This window comes from Melitaea cinxia, chromosome 21 (assembly GCF_905220565.1).
Source record: "Melitaea cinxia chromosome 21, ilMelCinx1.1, whole genome shotgun sequence".
NCBI classification, from domain to species: domain Eukaryota; kingdom Metazoa; phylum Arthropoda; class Insecta; order Lepidoptera; family Nymphalidae; genus Melitaea; species Melitaea cinxia.
Window position 1 is genome coordinate 12,797,526 of NC_059414.1, and position 26,009 is coordinate 12,823,534.

A 26,009-nucleotide genomic window follows, 5' to 3' on the forward strand; every position below is an offset into this window, starting at 1 on the left:
GTGGGCGGGTTCGCTCGCCCGCTCTAAGGCGCGCAAGCGCATGCTTCCGGGTAGCGCTGGGCGCCCTGCAGTTTCTGCGGGGCTGCCAGGTGCGGCCTGGTGTCGGGGCAGTTCCTGGACCTCGTCTCCCACCTGCAGATGGCGGTGGAATTGACTTGGAACGGTTGAGCGTCCCTTCCGACGGGGCCGAAAGGCCATCACCGGGGGCGTGGTGGTAATATGCGCAAGCGGTCACACTGCGTCCCCACTAAGGTGCCGGCGGATAAAAGATGTGGGTTTTAGTGGATAGTCTGGCATTGCACCACACGCCGGGAGCTCCACACTCCCGTCACTCTCGGGTGGCGGGGTCAGTGCGTAAATAGCATTTCCCCATCTATAAAAAAAAAAAAAAAAAAAAAGGTACTATTTGACAAATCCGTTCTGATGTATTATCGGAACAGTTTGGTGAACGCCTACGTCGTCAGTTGTAAGTCCCGATTGGTTAATTTCTAGAAATTCGATCCCTTTGCAGAATCATATAAAATTTCCTGCAATCAATTGGATCTATTTCTACACATTTGTAATCCTAGAGCTCTACCTAAAAATTTGGTGTAAAGTTCATCTTGATACAAAGAGTAATTATTAACATTTATAGCACATTGTTACAAAATTCGTTTCGTACGTAACTTTTTATAATACTGACTAGGTATCTTACCGTCTTTATTATGTGCATTGAAAAATTCAATTCACAACTGTATAAAAATTTTGTCTATCTCTATGAATAGGGCAGAGCTGGAATACAATAGTTAACATGTGTCTCACAGAGGTAGGTAATAAATAGGGCAATATTGAAGTCAACCCGGGAGACACAAACGACTTGATGCGGCCCTGCGTAACAATTTTAAAAGGTAAACTAGGTGTCCCAGCGGTTTCACCCGCGTTATATTGACAAAAAAAAAGTACTTAAACATTCTATTGACCATAACCTTTCTTTGGGAAATGGGCTATCCAACACAAAAATACATTTTTTTTTTTAATTTAAACATTAGTTTCTGAGATAAGCGCGTTTAATAAAACAAACTTTTCAGTTTTATAATATTAGTACAGACTGGATAAAATTTAATAAAGTTAAAAATATAAGTAACCGCTGACACAAGACATAGTGTCATAAGGATTGTCAATTAATACGTGCTTTGAAATGTTAACGTTTTCTGAAAGGTTCTAATTTTCTGCGTCGTTTTTTAACCGACTTTAAAAAAAGACGTTCCTATTTTGTGTGTTACTTCAGATTTTTAATGAGTGTACCGGATTTCGATGATTTTTTTTAATCGAAAGCCGTACTTATATGGAAGTACTTATATGGTCCCATATTAATTTGATTAAGATTTGACGAGTAACTTGAGTTACTCTCATAATGCGTATATAATGGATTATTTTTTCGACTACCCGCGTAATACATTACGTATCGATGTGAATTGAAGCCGGTTTTACGTATGCGAACAAAAAATTATTTCATTTTTTTTTATTTGGCATTAACAGGACAATGTATACGTTTTTTTTTTAAAGTTCAGATGTAAAAAAATGAATTTATGACGCACATAAAGACCTTTGATGCGATAAGAATCTTGTCGAAGAATAAATAATTATTAACTTACAGATACGACGATAAAATCTCCACAGAGATATAATATAAATATATTTACTTTACTATTTTTATTTATTATAATAAAATTAAGAAAAATAAACAAAAAAATTATTAACGAAAAATCGTATTTAATAATATAATAATTAACAGATATTTACAACAACAAAATATAAATTGAATCATACAAAGACATACAAATGAGACTAGGCCACGTGTATTGAACATATCTTTGAGAGAAAATAAACGTTACAATTTAATAAATTTTAAGCCATAGGTTCTCAAACTTTTGAATATCATTTCCAGGGGAGTTTTCGACTTCTATAGGTTTAGCTAAATTAGTGCATAACCGTATTATTTCTATATTTGACAAGTTTCTGAACCTTTGTTTAACATTCTGTTAAAGAAACTAAGAACCTACTCCTAAGTCCAGTAAAATTTTTAAACTTTTATGAGAAAATTTGCATTTTAACATTGTCCTTTTAAGTGATATCAGGGTATGTTTTTTTTTGTCATTTGAATTAACTTTATTTCAAATTTGTTACACTTCAAAACTAAAGTAGACATTAGAGGTATATATTTAGTTACATTTGAAATACTATAAACAAACAGAATTAGTCTGGGTACAATAATGATTATCTTTATGAATTTAATATTTATAAACTGTCTATTTTATTTATTATTTAAACGAAATGCTTTATCATATAAAATTTTCCACTAAAAAGCGTCAAATTTAATTTTAGCGACACACGAGTAATCGATCTATTTTCACTGCGGTAAACTTTTTCGAATAAATACAAACTAGCATTGCGATATATCTAATGTACTTATTATATGGAATAGTTGGCGGTGCATCGCTTACAACACGAATCTTAGAAAAAACCCGACTTAAAATACTACTTAACTAAATAACCGACGCTAAAATCGATCTGAGAAACACATATTGATGAGATTTTATTATTTATTTTAAACTTAACTAATTTTCGTCGAAAACATTTAAGTAAATGATAAAAATTTAATACGATAAGTACTTTTTACGTTTCAATAATACAATGACACTTAATAATGCACGCATATTTTATGATGCATATATTATTTCTTATCGCCATTGAAGTTGAATAAAATATTTTATTCAACGGTGAATATAAAACTATGCTATCACGTTATTCATTTAAAAATAAATATTACTATGGTTTAACCAAACAACTAAATTACAGCCTTCTTTGAAATTATTTTTTCACATAATTTCATCAATTTGTGTGGAAATGAAATTATGATAACTAATACGTGACATACAATAACAATCATTTAATTTACATACAATTTAATTCTATCCGACTGATGTCAACTGTTTGTGTGAGATATATTGAAGAAGTAATAATACTATTTCTATAATTTAGTACAAAACAAATATTTTGATGATTGTTTACGAACTCCATATTGCAAATATTAATGAAGTATTAAAATTCAACTTAGTAAAAATAAATCTACGCAAATATATAATACACGTAAAAAAATGTAAGGAACCCTTAACATGTGGCGCCATCTTTTGACGGTTATCTGAACTACACATGTAGTTGTTAACGCATAATCTTAAAAAATACATTTTATAATATAACGTTTCTCAGACCGACAATTGAATGACCTAACCTATATCAAATATAATGGGATAGGTAATAAATATGCTATAAGATTTAAGAGAAATTAATAATCCACGCCGTCTCTACAATACTTTGAGCTTTTTAAATTTGTATTGTAATGCTCAATGCCTTATTTTCTAAACAAGTAACATCCAGTGAAATATCGACTTCATAACTATGACAAAATATTGATATATTTCCATATTAATTGATTAAATGCAGTTATAAATAAGTTTTTTTTTATGAATAAAAGGCATTGATTCACATTTTTTGGCTCAGAAAACATTCTTTATTTCATATTCAATCTACATATTAGAGTTTAAAAAAACCAACATGTAATAAATAGTATAAATTACACACGTATAACAAGTGGTGGCTATAATCAACACACATGAGTTCACGCCATTTTTAGCGCGAACTTGTGGAGGCCTATGTCCAGCAGTGGACTGCGGAAGGCTGAAGTGATGATGATGATGATACAAGTGGTCATAGTACTAAAACAATAATAATTTAAGATATCTTTTAACTTTTGAAATTTCAAATCGGGGCCTATAAACTACTTAGAATGAGGATGGCATTATATCGTTTCGACAGTTGAACATTTAAAATGATAGAATTTTTATTGGAAAATTTAAACTAATATGTAGATTTATATTACCATCAATAGATACATAACTCAGAGACGGGTGGCAGGGCGTGTTTAATTCAACGGAGGTCAGGATTGTCGTTGATTTGTTTCTTGATGCGAACAAGCATAGTTGTATACCACTGGTCGAGGCGAGATATACTGTCGTAGGTTTTCACCGCTTCGGTGAACGCGTCTATGTTCTGTTCTTCGAGATGTTCGATTAGCTCCTGAAAGAGATTTATATAGACTAATCAAATAATATAACGCAAATATTATTTAAAAAAAATACTTCTTGTATTTCTTTTTGTGATATACAATTTACAAGATGAAACTGGATGATAACTTTAAATCGATTTATATTGAAATATATTTAAAACAGTAATTATTGATGTGTTGCTAGAAAAATTTTAAAATCTTTGTGCATGGGGGTAAAAATTGATTTTTTTGGCAAGTGTAAATCAATAATTATAGCAGCCAGCAACACAGAAAAGGATCGAGTTTGAATAAATAAATATTTTGCTGCTTCGTCTTTGTCATTTCTAATGGAACCATATCTTTAACCATACCTATTATAAAATAAAATTTCTGTGCGAAAATTATCTTTGTGTGAAAAGAGCGTTATAGTACTAGTATAACTTTTTTTCTCACCTTGACGAGTTTACACTCCCTAGTATCAGCGAAGGCGGGATAAAGTCCACAGTATTTATCCAAGGCGTGTTGAGCGTTCAATATATCAACGCAGAGGTGACAAAGCGCGGCGCGGAACATATACTCCTTAGCACTGTATTTAAGCAGGCTGTTGTCGAGAGAAGACTTGGCAATCTGTAAATAATTATTAAAAATCAATTGCATATAAAAAAAGAAACTATGTAGAATCTTTAAAAAACTATATAAAGACATAAGGATGTAAAGGCGGCCCATTCCATTTCCAATCATCATAAAATTGAGAGGTATTATCCAAAACGTTTCTTAATAAATATTAATTTATAATAACTTGCACACCTATAGCCTACATTAGATTATTTTCTCTGCCCAAAGGTTGCCTCGAAGAAAACGCTTTTTGGCGATAAGGCCACCTTTTGTACCTTATAATACTTTACTATGTTCTTATATCTAATATTTTTTGTTTTGGTGTACAATAAAGTGTATTAGTATTAAGGGGATTGGGGTATTACAGTTTAAGAGGCAGTGTCCAACGTTTCTGTTGGAAATTCGCTACCACAAGCGTCGAAAACGTAGGGGATTGGGATTACACAATTTGAATTTTATTAGGTTTCGTGACAGTCTTTAGGCAGTGATACCTACCTACTCGTATAGCTTGAAATGAGAGCGTCATAAAACGTTTCCTAAGTGGTCTGGGGTACTAGCCTTAGGGCGGAGTTCACCGACTATCATTTAACCAATGTTTGAGTAATCAGCCGATGAAGTCCTAAATATCGGTTATGCACCCGGTCAAGTATTCCCTGTTCACCACGAATATTTTAAACCATGGTTACTAAATTAGGCAATCACCATACGCTCAGAGTGAATGAACCACTAATGAACGAATGCTATAAGTCTACTCATTAGGGAAGTCACGTAGTTTTATTTAGTCGACACGAGTTTTGGTGCCATCTATAGTTAGTAGCATAAAATAAAACGCTTTCAATTTGAGAAGTTCGAGAACGCATTGGAAACTGTTACGTTAGCATGTAATGTCCAATTTGGATGGGGAATAACGTCACGGCGCTGTCATTGTCAAATTTTTTTTTTATTATTTCTTTACACATGTTAACACTATCTGTGTTGATTATTATTTTGTTCTGTTGTGAGTGTTTAATTTTTAAATTACGGTTTACTTGAAAAATTGCAGCTTTAAAAAAGAGAACAAACAATTTTTCAAGCGATGAGAAGCGTATTTTGACAAACGGAAACTAGTTTTAAATCATTCCTCATTGTATTCTTCGTAATAATTACAACGTATTTGAAATACTCTAGGTCGCCTTGTTTTGGTCTCTATATTTTCTAGATTTTCAAGAAGGCCTAAAGTCTTATAGTTATCAATTAATACATTGAAATTGGACACTGACTGCGTGTTTATCTCCAAAAACTTTCAACTAATAACGTAATGTTGCAACTGTTGTAAAGTCACAGCGGAATCTGTTGAGAAGATGTCCGAATATGACATTAATGGACGGTTAAACAATGCTGTAGAGCTCTGTTATAGTAATCGGCTGTTTAAGGGCTGTAAACATTGGTTATCGTATGGTGAACATTAAAAATGATTTAATGAGTTGTTTGAACTCCGCCCTTAAACATTTTTTAAGATTATACCACTTGTTATTTGTATATGTATTACAATTTGAGATATAGTGCAAAAAAAAAAAAAAACGTTTTGAAGGGATTTGGATATCACAGTATAAGATGCAGTTTCTAAAACGTTTCTTTAGGAATTGGGATAACGAAGTTTGAGAAGCAATGTCCAACATTTTTATTGGAAATTGGGTACAACATATTATTATATTTATTGTATTACCTGCTCGTAGATCTGTATGGCCTTGTCATAGTGCTCGAGTTGCGCGGCATACTGCGCTAGTTTCAGCATACATTTGTTAGCTGAGGACGTGGACTCCTCGCCTCGGAAGTAGTCAGCCGCTTGTTCGTAGTGTTGCATGGCTCGCGCTAGGTCAACGCATTCCGTCTCGTATAGCTCTGCTATGTTCTGTTAAGACAAATATAACGATTAATTATATTATTTATACAACACTTAAAATGGGGATGGAAGTTTTGTCCAAAAAATTGTCTTCAAAAATTAAAATATAGGATTTATTATGACGAGGCGTCAGCGCAACGGTCACAGCACTGGCTAGTGACTGTTGCGCTGACGTTTGCGGGTTCGATCCCCGCACATGGAAAACATTTGCATATACCATAGACGTGTTTGTCGTGGTATGAACGTTCCTGCGTTTCTGGACACCACCACGAGAGTGAAATCCTAGTGGAGGCCGTTGAATGTAGTAGTTTATTTCATCCATTGAGGGAGGGCACAGCAAGAAATATCCTGCTCAAATTTGGGGCAGTCCGTTAGGTAAGTCCCTTAACCTTACAGAAGATTACAACCGATACTGCACTTAAGTAGTATTGTGTTACTGTGATAAGTAAGATAACCAGAGCTCCTGGGGAGTATTGGGTACGCAACGCGCTTGTTTTGATGTTGCACGTGTCCATACGCTGTAATGGTTTATCATCAGATGGGCCGTACGCTTGTTAGCCATCATAGTGGTATTAGAAGAGAATAAAAAAGTTATTGGAACTTAAGAAGCCGACCGATGGCGGGATAACCATCTAACCGCTGGCTTTGAAACACACAGGCCGAAGACGGGCAGCAGCGTCTTAGGTGCGACAAAGCCAGCCCTGCGGTCACCAACCCGCCTGCCCAGCGTGGTGACTATGGGCAACACACATGAGTTCACGCATTTTTGGCGCGAACTTGTGGAGGCCTATGTCGAGCAGTGGACTGCAATAGGCTAGAATGATGATGATGATGAAAAAAGTTCTTGATAGATCAAACTTGTAACTGTCAACGAAAAACCCAGTTGAGGTGATCACTGGACCGTTACCATACAAAATATATACATTTTCGTTACAGATATATTCACTGTAATATTAATGTGCATCATGCAAAAAACCGGTAAGCCTCGAAGTGCTGCCACAAATTCGAGATTTACCGGATTTTTTTGTGACTTTATTATTCCTAAATATCTGGCATTGTTCAGAACGGGTGTAGGTAAAAAACGTTTACTTTCGCGTTACAGGAAACCTAAATAAATAAACACAATTAAAATAAAGTTATTCGAAGCGTTATCTTTTCCTCGAAAACTTTAACTGAAAGATATAGTATATTATAGTCGTGGCTCAAATATTCCGCATTAGTACAGAATTACGATTAATATTATTTTTTAAAGTCACGCAACGTACCTGATGCTGTTTCGCGGCTACGGTGAACCGTCCCATGTCGGTGTAGATTTCGATCGCCTTCAGCAAACACGAGACCGCCTCTGTAATTAAAAATATCAAAATAATTCCAAATCGAAATCTACCTACAAACCAAACAGACTTCTTTGAAACGTTATTTTACATAAATATATTAATGTGAAGCTAGCTCTAGTGTTTTCTGAATGATGATTACGCTAAGAATCGGCAAGAAAATCTAAATCACGACCACAAACGCATCAATAAACAACATACGCACACAATTTAGTACTAATTAAAGTTAAACATTTATGATAACACTAGAATATTTTAACACTATTTATTTGGTAATCATATAACATTAACAACAACTATGAAAATAACAGGTCAAGGTTGTTACGTTAAACTCTGATATTTGCCTGTATATTTAATATTCAATTATTTTTAATCAATATCGTCCTCGATATTCCTATTTGAATTTTAAAAATTCGAATATAATAGTTGACCCGGCGAACTTCGTACCACTACGATTGTATTTATTTCATGAATATATAGTGCTTTTTCAAATATATATATATAAACATTTTTTAATATCATATCAAAAATTGACCGCTCCAGCGGGGTTCGAAGCCGCGTCTCCGACTGACCGTGTCGGCGCTCTAGCCAATTAAGCTATGGAACGATGTACCCGCTAGATCGAAATTTTTGACGGCGCCACGGTTCGCTTAAACCGAAAATAAAATCATCATATCAATATATATATATATATATATATATATATATATATATATATATATATATATATATATCTCTTAATATATATAAATCTCGTGTCACAATGTTTGTCCTCAATGGACTCCTAAACTACTTAACCGATTTTAGTCAAATTTGCACACCGTGTGCAGTTTGATCCAACTTAAAAGATAGGCTATATTTTATTTTGATATATTGTGTTATTATTATATTTCCGAAAAAAATAAGGTGATACGAAGTTCGCCAGGTAAGCTAGTATATATATATATATATATATATATATATATATATATATATATATATTAGATGACCCCGCAAACGTTGTTTTGCCGTATATGATATTAACCCCCTTAACACCCCCCACCCCCCATATAACTTAGCGGTATAAAAAAATAGATGTTGGTCGATTCTCAGAACCACCCGATATGCACGCAAAATTTCATAAAAATCGCCCCAGCCGTTTCGGGGGAGTATTGTAACTAACATTGTGACACGACAATTTTATATATAAGATATACTCATAGGGCAATTATGCGCGAACATATATTTCAGAAATTCATTTTTATATATAAGATTTAAATAAGATATACATTATTGTTTTCTAATTTTTACGCGAATTTCACTCATAATGAAACAACTTTTTCGGATTTTATCGCGGTTTAATTACCTTTTCATGGTATCAATACCAGCGTGAACAATACAACCATAAAGATTTTATTGCAACTTTTTACTAAATGATTGTGTTTGCTCGCAAACGAAAAAAAAAACCGACTTCAATTAGACGAAAAAAAATTTACAAATGCACTAGTTGTTACTACGATTTACGAGGTTGTTGCCCTCGATTTCTCTAGGATTCCATAATCAGATCCTGGTTTCCTTATCATGGTACGACCTGTGGGATATCTCCTTTCCAACGAAAAAAGAAATATCAAAATCGGTTCATAAAGTAATAAGACATAGTTCAAGTTAATAGTAATCATAAGACGAAGTTATCCCCGAACATACATACATACATATATGTATATACGGTCGAATTGAGTAACCTCTTCCTTTTTTGAAGTGGGTTATAAATACGAAAAGGCTTTTTCCCCGACCTATTACATCAATAATTCAGCTTACATTGCTACTTATACGAGTACATACACAATTTTTACATAATATTTGCTTTAGACTTCAAGACATAACTACTCATTACTTAAAGGCAAGATATTGCTATTAATTTTCACTTCAGCCTAATACAGTCCACTGCTGGACATAGGCTTCCACAAGTTCGCGCCAACAATGACGCGATTTCATGTGTTTTTCCCATAGTCACCACGCTGGGCAGACGGGTTGGTGACCGCAGGGCTGGCTTTGTCGCACCGAAGACGCTGCTGCCCGTCTTCGGCCTGTGTATTTAAAAGTCAGCAGGTGGATGGTTATCCCGCCATCGGTCGTCTTTTTAAGTTCCAAGGTTGTAGTGGAACTGTGTTATCCCTTAGTCGCCTCTTACGATACCCACGGGAAGATAGGGGGTGGCTATATTCTTTAATGCCGTAACCACACAGCAGAGAGAGAGCTATTAATTTTGTTAAAAAAAAAATGAACAACTTTATTTTAAACTTAAAAAAAAATTAGTCTATTTTTTTATAAACTTATCTTTTTCATAACTACCAGTATTACTTATTTTAGTGTTCCAAAATTTACTATAAACATACGTTATTACTTTATTTACTTTAAAACAAAAGAAATTATATTAAATAATACATAAACATTATGCCCATTATGTACAAAAATTATATTGACCACGATAAGATAAAAACACAAGTCCAAAGTGAGTCATTATCAAAGCGATAGATTAGATCATTTTATTGACCTTGGTTCATATTTCGCAAGTTTTTTTAGACTTATTATGTTGTACTGTTAATTAATTACTGGCAGGAAATCTACATCAAACTAACTTCTGGCCGTCACTTTGTCATTGGAAAATTTGACGTTATCCCATACTTTATGTTTATTGTTTTATCGTACGACCGCTCTGGTGTAGTGTCGGCGGCACCCAAATAGCGACGGTCGCGGGTTCGATCCCCGCTTTGGATAAATGTATTTAAAAAAATACTTATTTCCGGTCTGGTTGTTAAACCTCGTGGGCCTCCCCACCTTACCTCGGAGAGCACGTTTGACTTCTTCTATCAGTCTATCGTTATCGCCATGGAAATAAATTTATTAAACTTACAAAAGATATCAACTTATTATTATCTTATTATTTTTAAAAATAAACAAAAGGAATCAAATTTGTTTCAAAAAAAAAAGCAACAGATTTGATAATTTTTGTGTTATTTTCAGGAAGAGTTAATAGAGATTTTTATAAAATACAATTTAATAAAAAAGTTCATAAATTCCCAAAAACAAGTATGGCGTTACGAAGGTCGCCGGGTAATTTGTTTATAATATTAGTAGCTAGGTAGAATTAGCTTTAGTAAAGTCAGATAGTAGGAGATATCACTAGAGTTATTTGGAGTTAGGTAACAAGTTACATTATATGAGAGCGGAAACTTTTGAAATAAGCAGTGTTAACTTTGTATGTTGAATAACTTTCGTAACAATATTCCCAAATTGGTAGTTTGAAAATACATGTTTACAGTTTCAAAAAACTACGTATAATGATGAGAGAAATGGTAATAATACGTTTATGTAACATATTTCGTTGAACCTCTGTTCCTTTCTCTCTTTTTGCTGACCTTTTTTATGTCACTAGGTCGGCAAACAAGCGTACGGCTCACCTGATGGTAAGCGATTACCGTAGTTAATATAGACGTCTACAACACCAGAAGCATCGCGTTGCCGACCCTATACATAATCCCCCCAGGAGCTCCGGTCACCTTACTCACCAACAGGAACACAATTATAGTATTATTATTTAGCTGTGATCTTCTGTAAGGTCGAGGTACTAACCCAGAACTATCAAACTAAAAAAAAAAGACAATTACAACGAGTACACATAAAATTTATAAAATACGAAATAAAATATCGCAGTCCACAGCTGGACATAGACATTTAGTGTTTTTTTTTTTTATATATAGACTAGCGCTTGACTGCGATCTCACCTGATGGTAAGTGAAAGATGCAGCCTAAGATGGTGCGCGCTTGCCTAGAAGACGCTTATTCACTCTTGATTTCAAATAATATATTGAAATAGAATTTGCGAAATAAAATAGTATTTTAGAGTTCATTTGTATTTAATAAATAACATTCTAATAAAAAATATAAAAGGTTCAAGTATTACGATAAAAGTATGAAATAGTTCATTAAATAAATCAATCTCAGACTGACAGTTTTTATTGCTAGTTGAGTTGAGTGACCTCATACAAATTTTTTCAACCTAATGAGTTAAACACGCAACCTCCATATTATAATGGCATGACTGTCATCCTACTAATATTTTAAGCTAGCGACCCGCCCCGGCTTCGCACGGTTGCAAAAACTCAGTGTTCCTCTACTATATTATGCACGTATTATATCACACGAGAATCGCACTATTTATTACTATAAAGAAAACCGCATGAAAATCCGTTGCGCAGTTTTAAAGATCTAAGCATACAGACGGCGGGAAGCGACTTTGTTTTATACTATGTAATGATACGTAAATTTGAATTGATTTTTGTTACTCTTTTATGTATGAAATATTTAACTAATTTTAACGAAAATTAGTACATAGACAATTGAAGATACAGAATAACACACATGCTACTTTATATCCTTACAATAAATAAATATCTTTTAACATACACACACGGTCGTCTGTTCCTAAGGTAAGCAACTTAATGCTTGTATTATTGGTAACAGCAGACTGTTATAGGTAAATACTTGTTTGATAAATATACATAGAAATAATACATAATTATTCTATAATATAAAAATGAGTCGCTGAATGTGTTGCTAAGCGCAAAACACGAGAACGGTTGGACCGATTTCGCTAATTCTTGTTTTAACATATTCCTTGAAGTACGAGGATGGTTCTTACGGAGAGAAAAATTCTAAAAAAAAAAATTAAATTTCCTGAAAAAGTCTAAAAACAACACTTTTCTATACTCCCATACAAAAGATTTGTGATAATACTTAAAAGTCAATTTGAACTTTAATACCATACGATAAAGTTTGTGTTAGGCGATACGAAGTTCGCCGGGTCAGCTAGTATTAAATACAAATATTACAGACTCAGGCGGGAATCGAACCCGCAACCCGGGGAACGGGAACCCGGGGAAAGCCGGGTCACTACAAACTGCGCTAACGGGCGAGTCAATATTATACAATCGGAAGTTACGCAGTTCAAACTGCAAGGTACGACTAAGTTATAATAGAATAAATAAAGATATATACAAAGTATATAAATAAATATATATTCCATTTTTTGGAAGAGTCTTATTTGGTAAACAAACCCCTGTCAATCGTAATTCACGTTTTTTCCGCATTTATCACTCACTTTCACAACATATTAGCATACAGACATTTGTAAAACTCCATTTACTATTTATTTCACTAAAAACAAATATCAATTTATCATTTTAAACATATAAAAACTACTAAAATACGAATTCCGAGAGTACAGATAACTAATATTTTTGAATATGATATTTCAATATATTTTTTTAAAAGGTCAATATGGATGTGGTCATAATATTTTTAGAAGTGAATGAATAGCATGAGGGATAAAATAAGGCCATGTTCTTTACCTATATTTTAAATTTTCACGAATTATAATTTATTGAATAATGTTACCGTAAAGCGATTTGTTATTAATTTGTTTTTTGTTATTAATTGTTTTTTTTTTTTCTTTTTTTATGTTGAGCGCAAAAGAAATCCTTACAAAAAATTGCAAATGTCAATCTTTTATGGTAGTGTTCATTGTAAAAGGCAGCAATTATAGCAGTGTCAATAACGAGCCAGTTATTTTCTTAGCTTCCCTAATATCTATGCAATCATTTTAAAGTGAAAATTGAAATTTTCCATTGTCAAAGGTTTCTCATTGTATATATTATGTAAGCCTAAGTATTGTTACTTTGACCTACTCTGAGCGCTTTCTACAATGTTACTTTCTAATTTAAATGTAATTGAATGTAATCTCAGATGCCCTTACTTATTAATGTAAAATATAATATTTTTGTAATGTTTCGAATATATATATATACTAGTCCTCTCGTGAACATGGTTGCTGTAGAATATCCGAAACGTCGCGCATTCAAAAAACTTAAAAATTCCGAAAAAGGTTTTTCATTTTTATATATGTAACTAAGTCGACAAACAAGCGTACGACTCACCTGATGGTAAGCGATTACCGTAACCTATAGACGCCTGCAACACCAGATGCATCGCAAGCACGTTGCCGACCCTACCCTCACTTCCCTCCAGGAGCTCTGGTCACCTTACTCACCAACAGGAGCACAACACTGCTTGAAAGCACTATTATTTCGCTGTGATACAACATTTCGGTAATCGGTTCAGTATTCTGTAAGGTCGAAGTTCTACCCCAGTCGGGCTGCTCCATTTCTTGAGCAGGAAATTACCCGCTGTGCCTTACCTCGGTTTAATGATTAATGTTATAAATGAGTGAAATTCGCGTTAACATTGGAAAACAAATATACTTATGTATAACTATGTTTTATAATACATATTTAATATTTTTTTTTATATATTTTTAGAAAACATTATATTGTTATAGTTTCAATCTACATGGAAATAAAGTAAATCTTATGTTCCTTTATTTTATTAATCACTACATAGTATAAAACAAAGTCGCTTCCCGCTGTCTGTATGCTTAGATCTTCAAAACTACGCAACTGATTTTGATGCGGTTTTCTTTAGTAAATAGAGTGATTCCAGAGGAAGGTTTATATGTATAATACACGCATAATATAGTAGAGGAACACTGATAGTTTTAGATGTTTCTAACGTATCTTCTGTTGTTGATAGTATCAGCATTGCACCCGTGCGAAGCCGGGGCGGGTCTCTACTATGTAATAAATATATTTTGTATATTTACAACCTTAATTTTCTATTACATTAGTCATTTCAATATTTTGGAATATGACAACCTTTTTTAAGTTGCAAAATTCTAGCGACGCCCTAAGACGATAGGCTAAAACTTAAAACTACAACTTATAGCAGTGGTTATAAGTTGTACAATATTAGATTAAGAATTATTATACAAAAAATAGGCACAATAGCCTTCTCACTGTCCGCGGGTGACGTAGGCTACTATATATTCAAAAAAATTAGGGCTCCTTGCTAAAACTCCAACAATGCAATCCAAGGTGTAAAAAAAACAAGCTTACATTAGAATTTTTAATTTATAAAGTACTATTATATATATATATATATATATATATATATATATATATATATATATATATATATATATAATAATGACAGAAAAAAAAACAACAAATATAGAAAAATCCCAAACAAAGAAACTATAGTCAATTGAATTGGATATTGACGTGACCGTCGATAATACAGTGCAACGGTATTTCGTAAGAAATTTTTTTTTTCACAAGTATCCTATGTTACTTTTAATACCTCCAAGAATATGCGTACAAAGTTTTATGATGATCGGTTGAGTAGTTTTCTCGTGAAAGCGTAACAAACAAGCTTACATTCACATTTTATAATAGGGATAGGGATTTCAATTATTCAATTCAGACATTACATTTGAAAGATACCACGAGTTTAGAAATGTAAGGATTAGAAAAAAGTTGCGTGGTCGCCGCGCACCCTGCTCGGCTAGCTTTATGCGATGTGGGCGTCACTGGGTCGTTTCTTAATATTTCATTTTCTATTTTTAGTAACCTGACGCAAAAATAAGGGTTTATTTGTGTGTATTATAATTTTTAATTTTAAAATTTGTGTTAAATACCCGTGCGAATCCTCCTATCGGCCTCTTTCTCGAAGTTGTTGCGGCCTAGTTGGATAGTATGACCTAGGTAAATATAATCCTGAACAACTTCGAGAAGGGTACCATCGATAGGAGGATTCGGTTGGGCTGGGCGGCGTTTGGCAGACTTCGTCGAGTCTTCACTTCGAAGATTCCGCAATGCTTGAAAACAAAAGTCGTCGAACAATGCGTCCTGCCTGTGTTAACATACGGAGCCGAGACGTGGACACTGACGAAGGGACTGGTCCACAAGTTTAGGGTCGCTCAACGTGCAATGGAACGGGCTATGCTAGGGGTTTCTCTCAAAGATAGGATTAGAAATGAGACTATCCGCGAGAGAACGAAAGTAACCGACGTAGCCTACAGAATTAGCAAGTTGAAGTGGCAGTGGGCTGGTCATCTGTGTCGCAGGACCGATGGCCGTTGGAGTAGACGGGTCCTAGAGTGGAGACCGCGTCTTGGCAAACGCAGTGTGGACGACCTCCAGCCCGTTGGACCGACGATCTACGTAAGATTGCCGGTGTAGGCTGGATGAGGATTGCGAAAAACCGGGATGTCTGGCGCGAACTTGGGGATGTCCAGCAGTGGACTGCGATAGGCTGAAGTGAGTGAAGTGAGACCCTTGCGAAGCCAGGGCGGGGTGCTAGTTTTTAATTTATTTTTCCTAATAATTTAGTTGAAACAAAAAAAAAATTGTTTCCATAATGAATCATATGATTGTAAAAGCACACACTGCATCACTAAAACAAATACAACCTACTTTGTGTACTGTTTTAACTAATGATATGACTTAATATATAAGATATTTAATCCTATTTGTATATTATATGTAAACTAGGGACCCACCCCGGCTTTGCACGGTTGCAAAAATTATTAGTGTTCCTCCACTATATTATGCATGTATTATACATACAAATCTTCCTCTAGAATCACTCTATTTACTAAAGAAAACTGCATCAAAATCTGTTGCTTCGTTCTAAAGATCTAAGCATACAGACAGCAGGAAGCGATTCTGTTCATACTATGTAATGATATAGACAAAAAATTCCCTTCCTTTTTCTTGTGATTACTATTGTTTTGATAAAATATATAAAAGAAAACATAATTATGTTATATGTGTTGCTCTGTATTTCTATTCAAGATTGCAATCTTTTAATTATTTCGAGTATTTCCGAGGTTAGTAGTTTGTTTTTAATAACAACAAAGGAGAATTAACATAAAAAAATAATTTCTCAAATCTAGAATGTAGAATAGTATGTGGGAATATTGTAATTAGATTCAGTAGTTGATTGTAATCCCTATAACACACATTACGATTATTATTATTATTATTATTATTATTATTATTATTATTATTATTGTTTATTACTTCTTGCATTCATATAATCAAAAACTTTTACGTAGTAAGAAAACAACAGTGCAGAAATAAAATTAAACAAAAAGTAGTTACAATGACAGCATGCAAAGGCGGTCTTATTGCTTTAAGTAATCTCTTCCAGACAACCCCAGGTAAAAGGAGATCCTAAGTAAAAAAGTGCGGGATTGTGCAAAAGTAGATAAATATAAATAGAATTATAAATACATAAAAACATATATACATACACATATAGAAGAATAAGATAAACATACATATACAAAATCATGAGAATAAATAAATTTACGTAAACCATACGTAAGAATATAGGTACACATATTAAATACTTACAACAATGTTATATTTGTACATCTAAATATCACAAAGTACGACTCACCATTAGGATCAGCTTTCTTGTAACAATTGGAGGCATCGACAAAGTTAGTGGCAGCGTCGTGACGAACGCCAGCCTTCAAATGAAGTTGCGCGGCAGTGCAAAAGGCCTGACCTGCTTGAGGCCATTTCTTGGCCATTTTAAAAAGATTTGCTGCCCTCAGGTAGCAGTCCACTGCCTCTTCTAATTTCGACGATCCTCTATACAACAATTAGAGTATTTAGTTAATTTCAATTTATTTTAATTCTATACAATTTGTAAAAAATGGGTAATAATAACTAAGGATGCTATTTACTGGTTTAAGTAATTAAAATTTATAATTAACTACAAACATATAGTGACTAAAGAGTACAGATACATTAAACAAGGACAATTTACATAATATACAAATGTTTTGAATTAGATATTTTTTTATATTTAAAAGTTCGTATAAGTACAAATGATTTAAATAAAATTTGTCGAAGATTTTAATAAAAAAATTTTTTCGTAATAAACCACTCTGACAACCTCTCTGGTTAAATGGTGCGTTTGTCGTGTTGACGGTGCCTATACACCGACGGTTGCAGGTCTGATTCCCCCTTGGAGTGGATATTTGTGTTTATACGAATATTTATTTCCTGTCTGGTTGTTAGCCCTTGTGTTTAGAGCTCCCCACCGTGCCTCGGAGAGAATGTTAAGCTGTCGGTCCCAGTTGTTATCATGTACACTTGATAGCGATTCTTACTCATAGTAAAGAATATATCCGCCAACCCGCATTGGAAAAGCGTGTTGGATTATGCTCTGATCTTTCTCCTACATAGGGAAAGAGGCCAATGCCCAACAGTGGGATATAACAGACTGCAGCGTAATACAATAAAAAACTAGGAAGGTCTTGTGAAAATTATCTTATTATACATCTATAAAATATAGGTTGATATGTAGGTATTAATCATACTAATCTTTTTTATTATTGAAGTTTAACACAATACTGAATCATTTCCATTATAACATTTTGATGACTTTGCACATATCTTGAAACGCTATACCAAAAGTTAACGTAACTTACTATTACATTTAATTGATATATAATGGAAAATTTGCTTAACAAGGATCAATAGAGCTAATATCAACAAAATAATAAGACACTCATTGTCCTCACCCGAATAGTGAACCGAGGAAGGATTTCGACGAATTTAACTTTTTCTCCGCCTCTGCTATCAACTGCATCGCTTTCTGCTCATTGTCTGCCATTTTTATGGCTTTTTAACACTACTTACTACGAAAATTTGCCAATTGAATGGAGCTAAATTAACAATTTATTGACAAAATGTCGTCACTCCTCCCGACCGAAAATTCCGTCGCTGTCATCGATTTGTGCAAATTAGTGTTACCAACTTACCATGTGAAAAAACTCGGTGAAAAAATTGTTGACTTTTTTAAAGCTTACATGTACATTTATATAGGAGTTAATTTAATTTTTATTTATTTAAAATATATTAATTAATCTCCTATTTGAGATAAATGATATCTTGTAGTATTGTAATAAAATTGCTTTCATTTTACGTAGTATCCAAGGGTAGAACACTTTTTTTTCTAATTTGAGGTACTATTCATACGATTAGCAATTAGCACGTATATTCGCCACAAAGAGCAACACGGAAGGGAGTAACCATAGAGGTTTTTAGCGATACAAAACTGTCATTTTTACACAAAAATAATTGTCTGTAGCTACGAAACTCACACATACACACACCATAGACACATTGTATTATTACAATATAATGACATGCCGCAACTACACTCACAAGTTGTTTACAGCCGTGGTTGTAACAACTGTCGATACGCATTGTCGATAAATTCAAGTACTCGGTTAGGGAAACTAGGTTTTTAAAGTGATACAAAGGTAAGGTATTATTATAAAGATGGACTTATTTATTATGTACTACAATAATTATCATGTCAAAAATAAACTAAATGTTTATATCATTTTAAAAAGCAGTGATGATGAATACATTATTGTGGGTTTTCTTTTTTTATTAAGAAAAAAATGCTTGTGCCGGTATATTTTTCCATTATTAATCTTACCAGTTCCACACTTGAAAGTCAGAGGTATTGAAATGATCTGAGCAAATGACACTATTTCTTGTGGGCGTCCAGGTTAGTTTGTTATTAAAAAAAATCCATGTATGCCTTAAATTTGAATCTTTAGGAAACCTGCAAAAATTAACATAAAACATTATGGTCGAAGTTCACACTAAGTAATTCTAGTAAAAAATGTGTTAATATTCGTAAGTATTGTATTATATTTGATTTAATGTAATTTTATTATAAAACTATGTATATTAAAATAACGCTCGCAATATTATATAATAAATAAATCAGAATCTCTAATATGTCTCTCTCCTCCTTTGCCATTGCCGTTTTAATCGATAACTTTCTATAAACAAACCGGTAACAACACTATCACTCGACGACAGCAACTTTTTTTGCGCCATTTTTTTGTGAATTTGACGTGGCAAATCACTTTTTACAGCAAAAAAAAAATAGAACCAATCGGTATTTTTTGAAGGACGTTATCGCCTATGATTCGCCAACGTACATAACCACGTTAAAAAAACCGAAGTTAAGTAGGGTCGGGTGCGCTCAGTACTCGGATAGGTAACCGCCTTTTTTTAGCGTGGGGAAAATCCTCATGGGCACGACTCTCCGGCGCGGGGGCACCAGAGGGGTTCCAGACTCCTACTGAATAAAAACCGGCACGTGTTCCGTCGCTGCGCCTATGTGGCGGGGTCGCGGGGACGCTATAGCATGCTTCCGCAAACGATTGATGATTGTCCGTAATGGACAAATTCAAAACCTACAGAACTGATATAAACAATATCTTACTTTAATAGAACATTACGTTATCACTGATTATGTGATAACAAGTTATAATTTAATAACGTGTGCTTTAGACCACACAACTGAAGTAAAACTTCTGCACAATTGGCCTGCACTGATGTTGGATATACGAAACGTAACTAAAACGTAACCGACCTATAGATTCTCAAAGACGAAGACCCGGACCACAAACTACACTCGCGTGCAACTGAATCGACTCAAGCCGTATATTGGTATAAAAGTTCGATTTTTACAAAGAGCAACACGGAGGGGAGTAGCCATGTACAGGCGTTCCCCTCTGTCAAGGTATAAGGCCAAATTACCATATGCATACAATAAAACTAGTTGCAGCCGCACTGATCACTAGACTAAATCTAGTTGCGCAATTGAATCAACGTCCTTCAAAAAATGCCAAATTGTTCTGTTTTTTGCTGCAAAAAAAGATCTGCCACATCAAATTTACTAAAACATGACGTTATCTTTCATACGTAAGTATTTTTTTTATCACATTATTACTTGTATACTTCTTTTAAACCTTTTTTAAACTTAAAAATTACAAATATTATCGGTCGTGTTGACTCGATTTGTTTACCAACACAGGCCGCTCGCCCTCATACAATATGCGAATCGGTCGAGCGACTGATCAGAGTCTATTTCCGAGAAGTCACTGTCGCCGAGCGATAGTGTTGTTACCGGTTTGTTTGTAGATGGTTATCGATAAAAACGGCAAAGGCAAAAGAGGAGACAGACATTTTTGAGATTTTGATTTATTTAAAATATTATATTGCTAGCTTTTTTTAATAAACATAGTTATATAATAAAATTGCATTAAATTAAATATAATACACGTATTATGAGTATTAAAACATTTTACTAGAATTACTTAATGTAAACTTCGACCATAATGTTAATATAAAAATTTGGCAGGTTTTCTAAAAATCCAAATTTAAGGGATACATGGAAAAAAATTGTAATAACAGATTAACCTGGACGCCCACAAAAAATAGTGTAATTTGTTCAGATCATATCAATACCACTAACTTTCAAGTGTTGGCGAACAATAAAAGGATTAGTCGAGGGCACCAAACCAACACTAACGCCACACTGTTTTTGTCCCGTAAGATTTTTTTGGTCTCATGTACAAGGTAATCAAGATATGGTTCACCTTAGTCATAGTAGTGAAATGAAACTTAGATTTATCAACTTTGAAAATTAACAATGTCCATCCTTTCAGAGTCATCAACAAATCATTCAATCTAGCAGATGACAAGCTATCATCTTATGATGCCATTAGTGCTACGCTCCCTATTCCCGATTCGTTGACATCATCGTGTACATCATCAACTCCTCAAAACGTATGTTAACTTTAAATCGTTTATTGTAGACTGGCATTGTTTGGCACAACAACGTTGCACCAAGCGTACTGTGACATAATTATAATAGTTAGACATATGCTGTCGCGACACTTTTTAACCAACTTCCAAAAAGGGAGGAGGTTCTCAATTCGACTGTGTTTTTTTATGTATGTTACTTCAGAACTTTTGACTGGGTGGACCGATTTTGATGATTTTTAATTTAATAGAAAGCTGATGTTTATCATGTAGTCGTGTTCAAATTTCATCGAGATCTGATTACAACTTTTTGAGTAACCTTTGATAACGCGTATATATTACGTATATTGTATTACTTGTCGATGTAATTGAAGTCAGTTTTTTTTTCGTTTACAAGCAAATACAATAATTGTAGATAATGATGTGTTCTACAAAGTCTTACTACATTATATAATTCTATTATCATTAGTTTTTGCAGCGCACGCAATGTAAGGATTTTTTAAGTTATTTTTTTATCCCTTGGGTTACACTATTGGAGTTTTAGTAAGGATCTCTAATATTTTTGAAAATATAGTAGAATCTATGTCGTTAAAGGATAGTGTAGCTTCTTAATGGCGAAATAATTTTTTAAATCGGTCCAGTAGTTTCGGAGCCTATTCAATGCTAACAAACAAACAATCAAATCTTTACTCTTTATAATCGTTTATTTTACATGAAGATGTTTGATTTGTAGTATATAATAAATTAAGTCTATTTTTATAATAACATCTTACCTTTGTATCACTTTAAAAACTTTATTTCCCTAACCGAGTACTTGAATTTATTGATAATGCATATCGACAGTTGGTAAAACCACGGGTGTAAGCAACTTGCCAGTGTAGTTGCGACGTGTCATTATACTGTAATGACACAGAATGTATCTATGTGTGTGTGAAAAATTTAAATGTGATTTTAATTTAGTATGTGTGAGTTTCGTAGTGACAGACGATTATTTTTGTGTGGGAATTAGATAAAGTGTGCATGTGTGTAACTTCCCCCCGCAAAAAATGACCGACACTTTTGTATTGGTAACAAACGCAATGGCTACTCCCCTCGGGGTTGCTTTATGGATTTTTAGGTAAATTGCTTATCCGATTTTCTTATTATTATTTTTTTGTTTGAATGCCTAATCTTTTCTCTTAAAAAATGCTATCCTAATGAGAAAAATTGGTTGAGTATTTATTGATAAAATTAAATTTGACAGAAATGCATAAAAAATGAAGAAAAATGAAAACAACAACTTAATGAATAAAAAAATTATTTTTGATAAAAGTAAAGAAAATTTAATTTTTCAATACCTTGTATTGCCTCTGACCATAACACCCAATAACTTTTATAACGGCTTGTATGCGATTTTTCATTGATTTTATCAATTTTTTGATAAAATCTTGAGGTATCGTATTCCATTCTTCCTCAAGCGCAGTTTGAGCTCGACGATGCTTGATGGAGCCGTATCTTTAGCTCGCACCCTCCATTTGAGCTTCTCCCATAAATGCTCAATGCAATTCAGATCAGGACTGAGCCACATCATCGTCTCAATTTGCACCTCTTGAAGAAACTGGCGAGTAACACTTGCTGTATGGCACCGAGCATTATCATGCATGAATAGAAAATCTTCTCCTATGTACCCTGCATAAGGTATAACATGATCGAGGAGAATGTTTTTCACGTACTTTTGAGCTGTTAGACCACCACTCCGACCACCACCAGGCACGAAAACAAGCTCATCTTCCCTTCGTATGATATTCCAACCCACATCATGACGGAACCACCGCCATATGATACTGTTTCAGCGAAACAGCATTGCGAGAACCGTTCCCCTTGACGCCCTATACTCGGTCTCTTCTATCGTTGCCATGGAGACACATTCTGCTCTCGTCAGCGAACAGGATGGAGCTCTGTTGCTCAATAGTCCAATTGAGGTGTTCACGAGCAAATTGAAGTCGGGCTTGACGGTTAGCTGCGGTCAGTTTCGGGCCTCTGGCTGGCCGTTGAGGAGTTAATTGTTTTCTTCAGGCGTCTTCTAATTGTCCACTGACTGACAGTAACTCCTCGAACCCTTATGAGCTCCTGTTGCACATCAACACACGTGAGATGTCGATTTCTCAACGAAGTTGAGACAATGAAGCGGTCGTCCGTCTCAGTTGTGCCGGTGTCTATTGGTTTGTGGTCTTCGAACTGTTATAAACAAATATAATATGTATAAAATGCAACATATGCAGTATGTTAAGCCTGGAAATTTTACACAAAACTGTTTAGTCAGCGATAAACCCCGTCGCTTCCAATTTCATTATTTTATATTAAAAAGACCATTGTATTCAAGTTCAGTTCGAGTCCGACTTTGCTTTAGAACAGTTGTTGTCAATAATTAATTAAATAAATTAGCAGCAGTAATTAAAGTGTTTTTTTAAAAAGGACTAACGGAGAGCCATCCTAACAAATTTGGTGTCAGAAGTGGGATCCCAGGAAAATACCGAAGTACTGGGATTAATAGGTGTAGGCGTCGCGAATTCGTTCCACTCGTCTGCGCCATTATATTTGTTGGCTCCGTTGTCAAGAAGTCCTTGTGCAGTGGTCGACGATAAGCCTTGGGCACCTCAAAGCCTAAGCCCGCGCTGCTCGTGCTCGTGACCGACGGTAAGCCTCCGCTATTAAGCGTGAGCCCGCATCACCCCCGAACACCTCCTGCTGCCCTGTGGTCGACGGTAAGCCTCCACTTTTTAAGTGTGAGCCCGCATCACAAAACCACTCAACGGACCTTTCATCAAGGTCTCGCTGATAGTTACAACTGTTCATCACAAGCCACGTGCACCCCGATATAGAAGAACTCACTTGACGACAAGCATTCTGTCATACGACTCCCTGAGTCGCCAGCTGCCTGCCGTTTCTCACTGCATTACGTGTGACGCAACTTTCCCGGAATGTTCCCGAGTGCTGCCACCGTATCGCTGTGTGTAATGTGAGTTTCTTATTCAGTTAAAGTTTTTTAAAGCCAATTCTAGTGAAGTGAATTTATTAATTTTTCTAAAAACATATTTTTAACAAACTTTATTTTTACTCGAACTCATTTTAGATTAAGATTATTATTACTGTTTATAAATTTTGTTTTCAATTTATTGTGCATATTTTCTGTTTGGTTTCTGTATTCTACGTAGTTCGTTAATACGATTTATTAAATAAAAGTAAACTAATTAATGTCTCTAAAGAAAGAGAAATCCGAAGAAATCGCATATTCTTCCAGTAGTACTGTTTATAGTTCGGCACCAAAACAAAAAGTTAAAATGACTGACAAAGTTACCCTGTCTGTCCTTACAAAATTTATTAAGCCTTATAACGGGGATCGCGAATTGTTGCCTGCATTTTTAACTAATTGCGAAAATGCGATTTCCTTGGCAACTTCAGAACAACAAAACGTACTTTGTAAATATATTGTCTCACAATTAGAAGGCAAAGCGCAATTAGCGTGTTGTATAAAAAAATGTTTAGTAGCTGGGTAGAAATCAAACAATTTTTGAAAACCACTTTTGGAGAAAAAAAGCACTCCACACATTTATTAGTGGACTTACAACAATGCAAACAACAGCCTTCCGAAGATGTAATGCAATTTTCTATACGTGTTGAATCATGTTTAACAAGAATACAATCCGACATCCATTACAGCTGCGAAAATGATAAAGAACTTTTAGGTCGAATAGCCGCAATGGAAGATTTAGCTTTGAATACATTCTTATTAGGGTTAAGGACGCTATCACATTTTTCACTCGCTCAAGTTTAGGTATTTAAATCGCAACACAATAACATTACGCGTACGCACACATTGATACCGCTATCTGCTCGATTTTGTACCGACGTAACTAATTTTGGTACTTGAAAGTATTAATTTTTAATTTTACTGGTATTGATTAGTAAATTTAGTTGTAAGTTTAAAGTCGAACTTGGTAACTGTTACTAAGTACCTACTATTCACGGAACCTCTCTCCTACTCTGTTTATGACGATGGCTTAAGGCGTCAGGGTATCTACTACTCGTTCGTCGTACTATACAATAAAATATAATAGATAATAATACGCTTATTTTTATAATTCAAAATCACATACAACTTTAAGTTATATTATTATAGTTTTAACATTATAATAATATAAACATAACATATTTTACGTAAACAATCTATACAAATAAATAAAATTGGAGTGTCCTTTAGTTATATTAAAATACTGCTTTTTACTAAATGCATACAGATGTATACACGGTCCATATACCAAAAGAACATTTTTCCAATTTCCGTCTGTCTGTCTGTCGGTATGTTCCGGCTAATCTCTGAAACGGGTGGACCGATTTTGACGGTACTTTCACTGGGATATATCTTATGCAATAAGGAGTAACATAGGCTGCTTCTATTTTAGAAATTTATTCATTTTATAACTCTGCAAACGGAACAATGATGATGATGATGAATGTAAATTTAAAATAAAATAATTTTTAACAAAAAAAAACCGACTTCAAACAGGAAACTTCTTCAATATTATAAA

The 26,009-nt window shown here is 34.2% G+C and overlaps 1 protein-coding gene across 1 annotated transcript; it reads right to left on the bottom strand.

The window, feature by feature from the left end:
- Positions 1-3,764: 3,764 nt before the first annotated feature.
- Positions 3,765-18,596, bottom strand: LOC123663841 (alpha-soluble NSF attachment protein). Its single transcript, XM_045598474.1, has 6 exons — positions 18,390-18,596; positions 17,255-17,451; positions 7,847-7,926; positions 6,405-6,590; positions 4,538-4,711; positions 3,765-4,116 (listed from the first exon to the last, which is right to left on the bottom strand). The coding sequence occupies exons 1-6, from the start codon at positions 18,479-18,481 to the stop codon at positions 3,967-3,969; spliced, it is 879 nt and encodes a 292-aa protein (XP_045454430.1). The 5' UTR covers positions 18,482-18,596; the 3' UTR covers positions 3,765-3,966.
- Between the last annotated feature and the right edge of the window lie 7,413 nt (positions 18,597-26,009).

Excerpts from the sequence above, each read along its gene's own strand:
- LOC123663841 (XM_045598474.1), bottom strand. The coding sequence starts at position 18,481 with ATGGCAGACAATGAGCAGAAAGCGATGCAGTTGATAGCAGAGGCGGAG. Across the intron at positions 17,452-18,389 it reads TTCCTCGGTTCACTATTCGG|AGGATCGTCGAAATTAGAAG; the intron begins GTGAGGACAATG and ends ATTGTTGTATAG. Across the intron at positions 4,117-4,537 it reads GGGAGTGTAAACTCGTCAAG|GAGCTAATCGAACATCTCGA; the intron begins GTGAGAAAAAAA and ends AATCTCTTTCAG.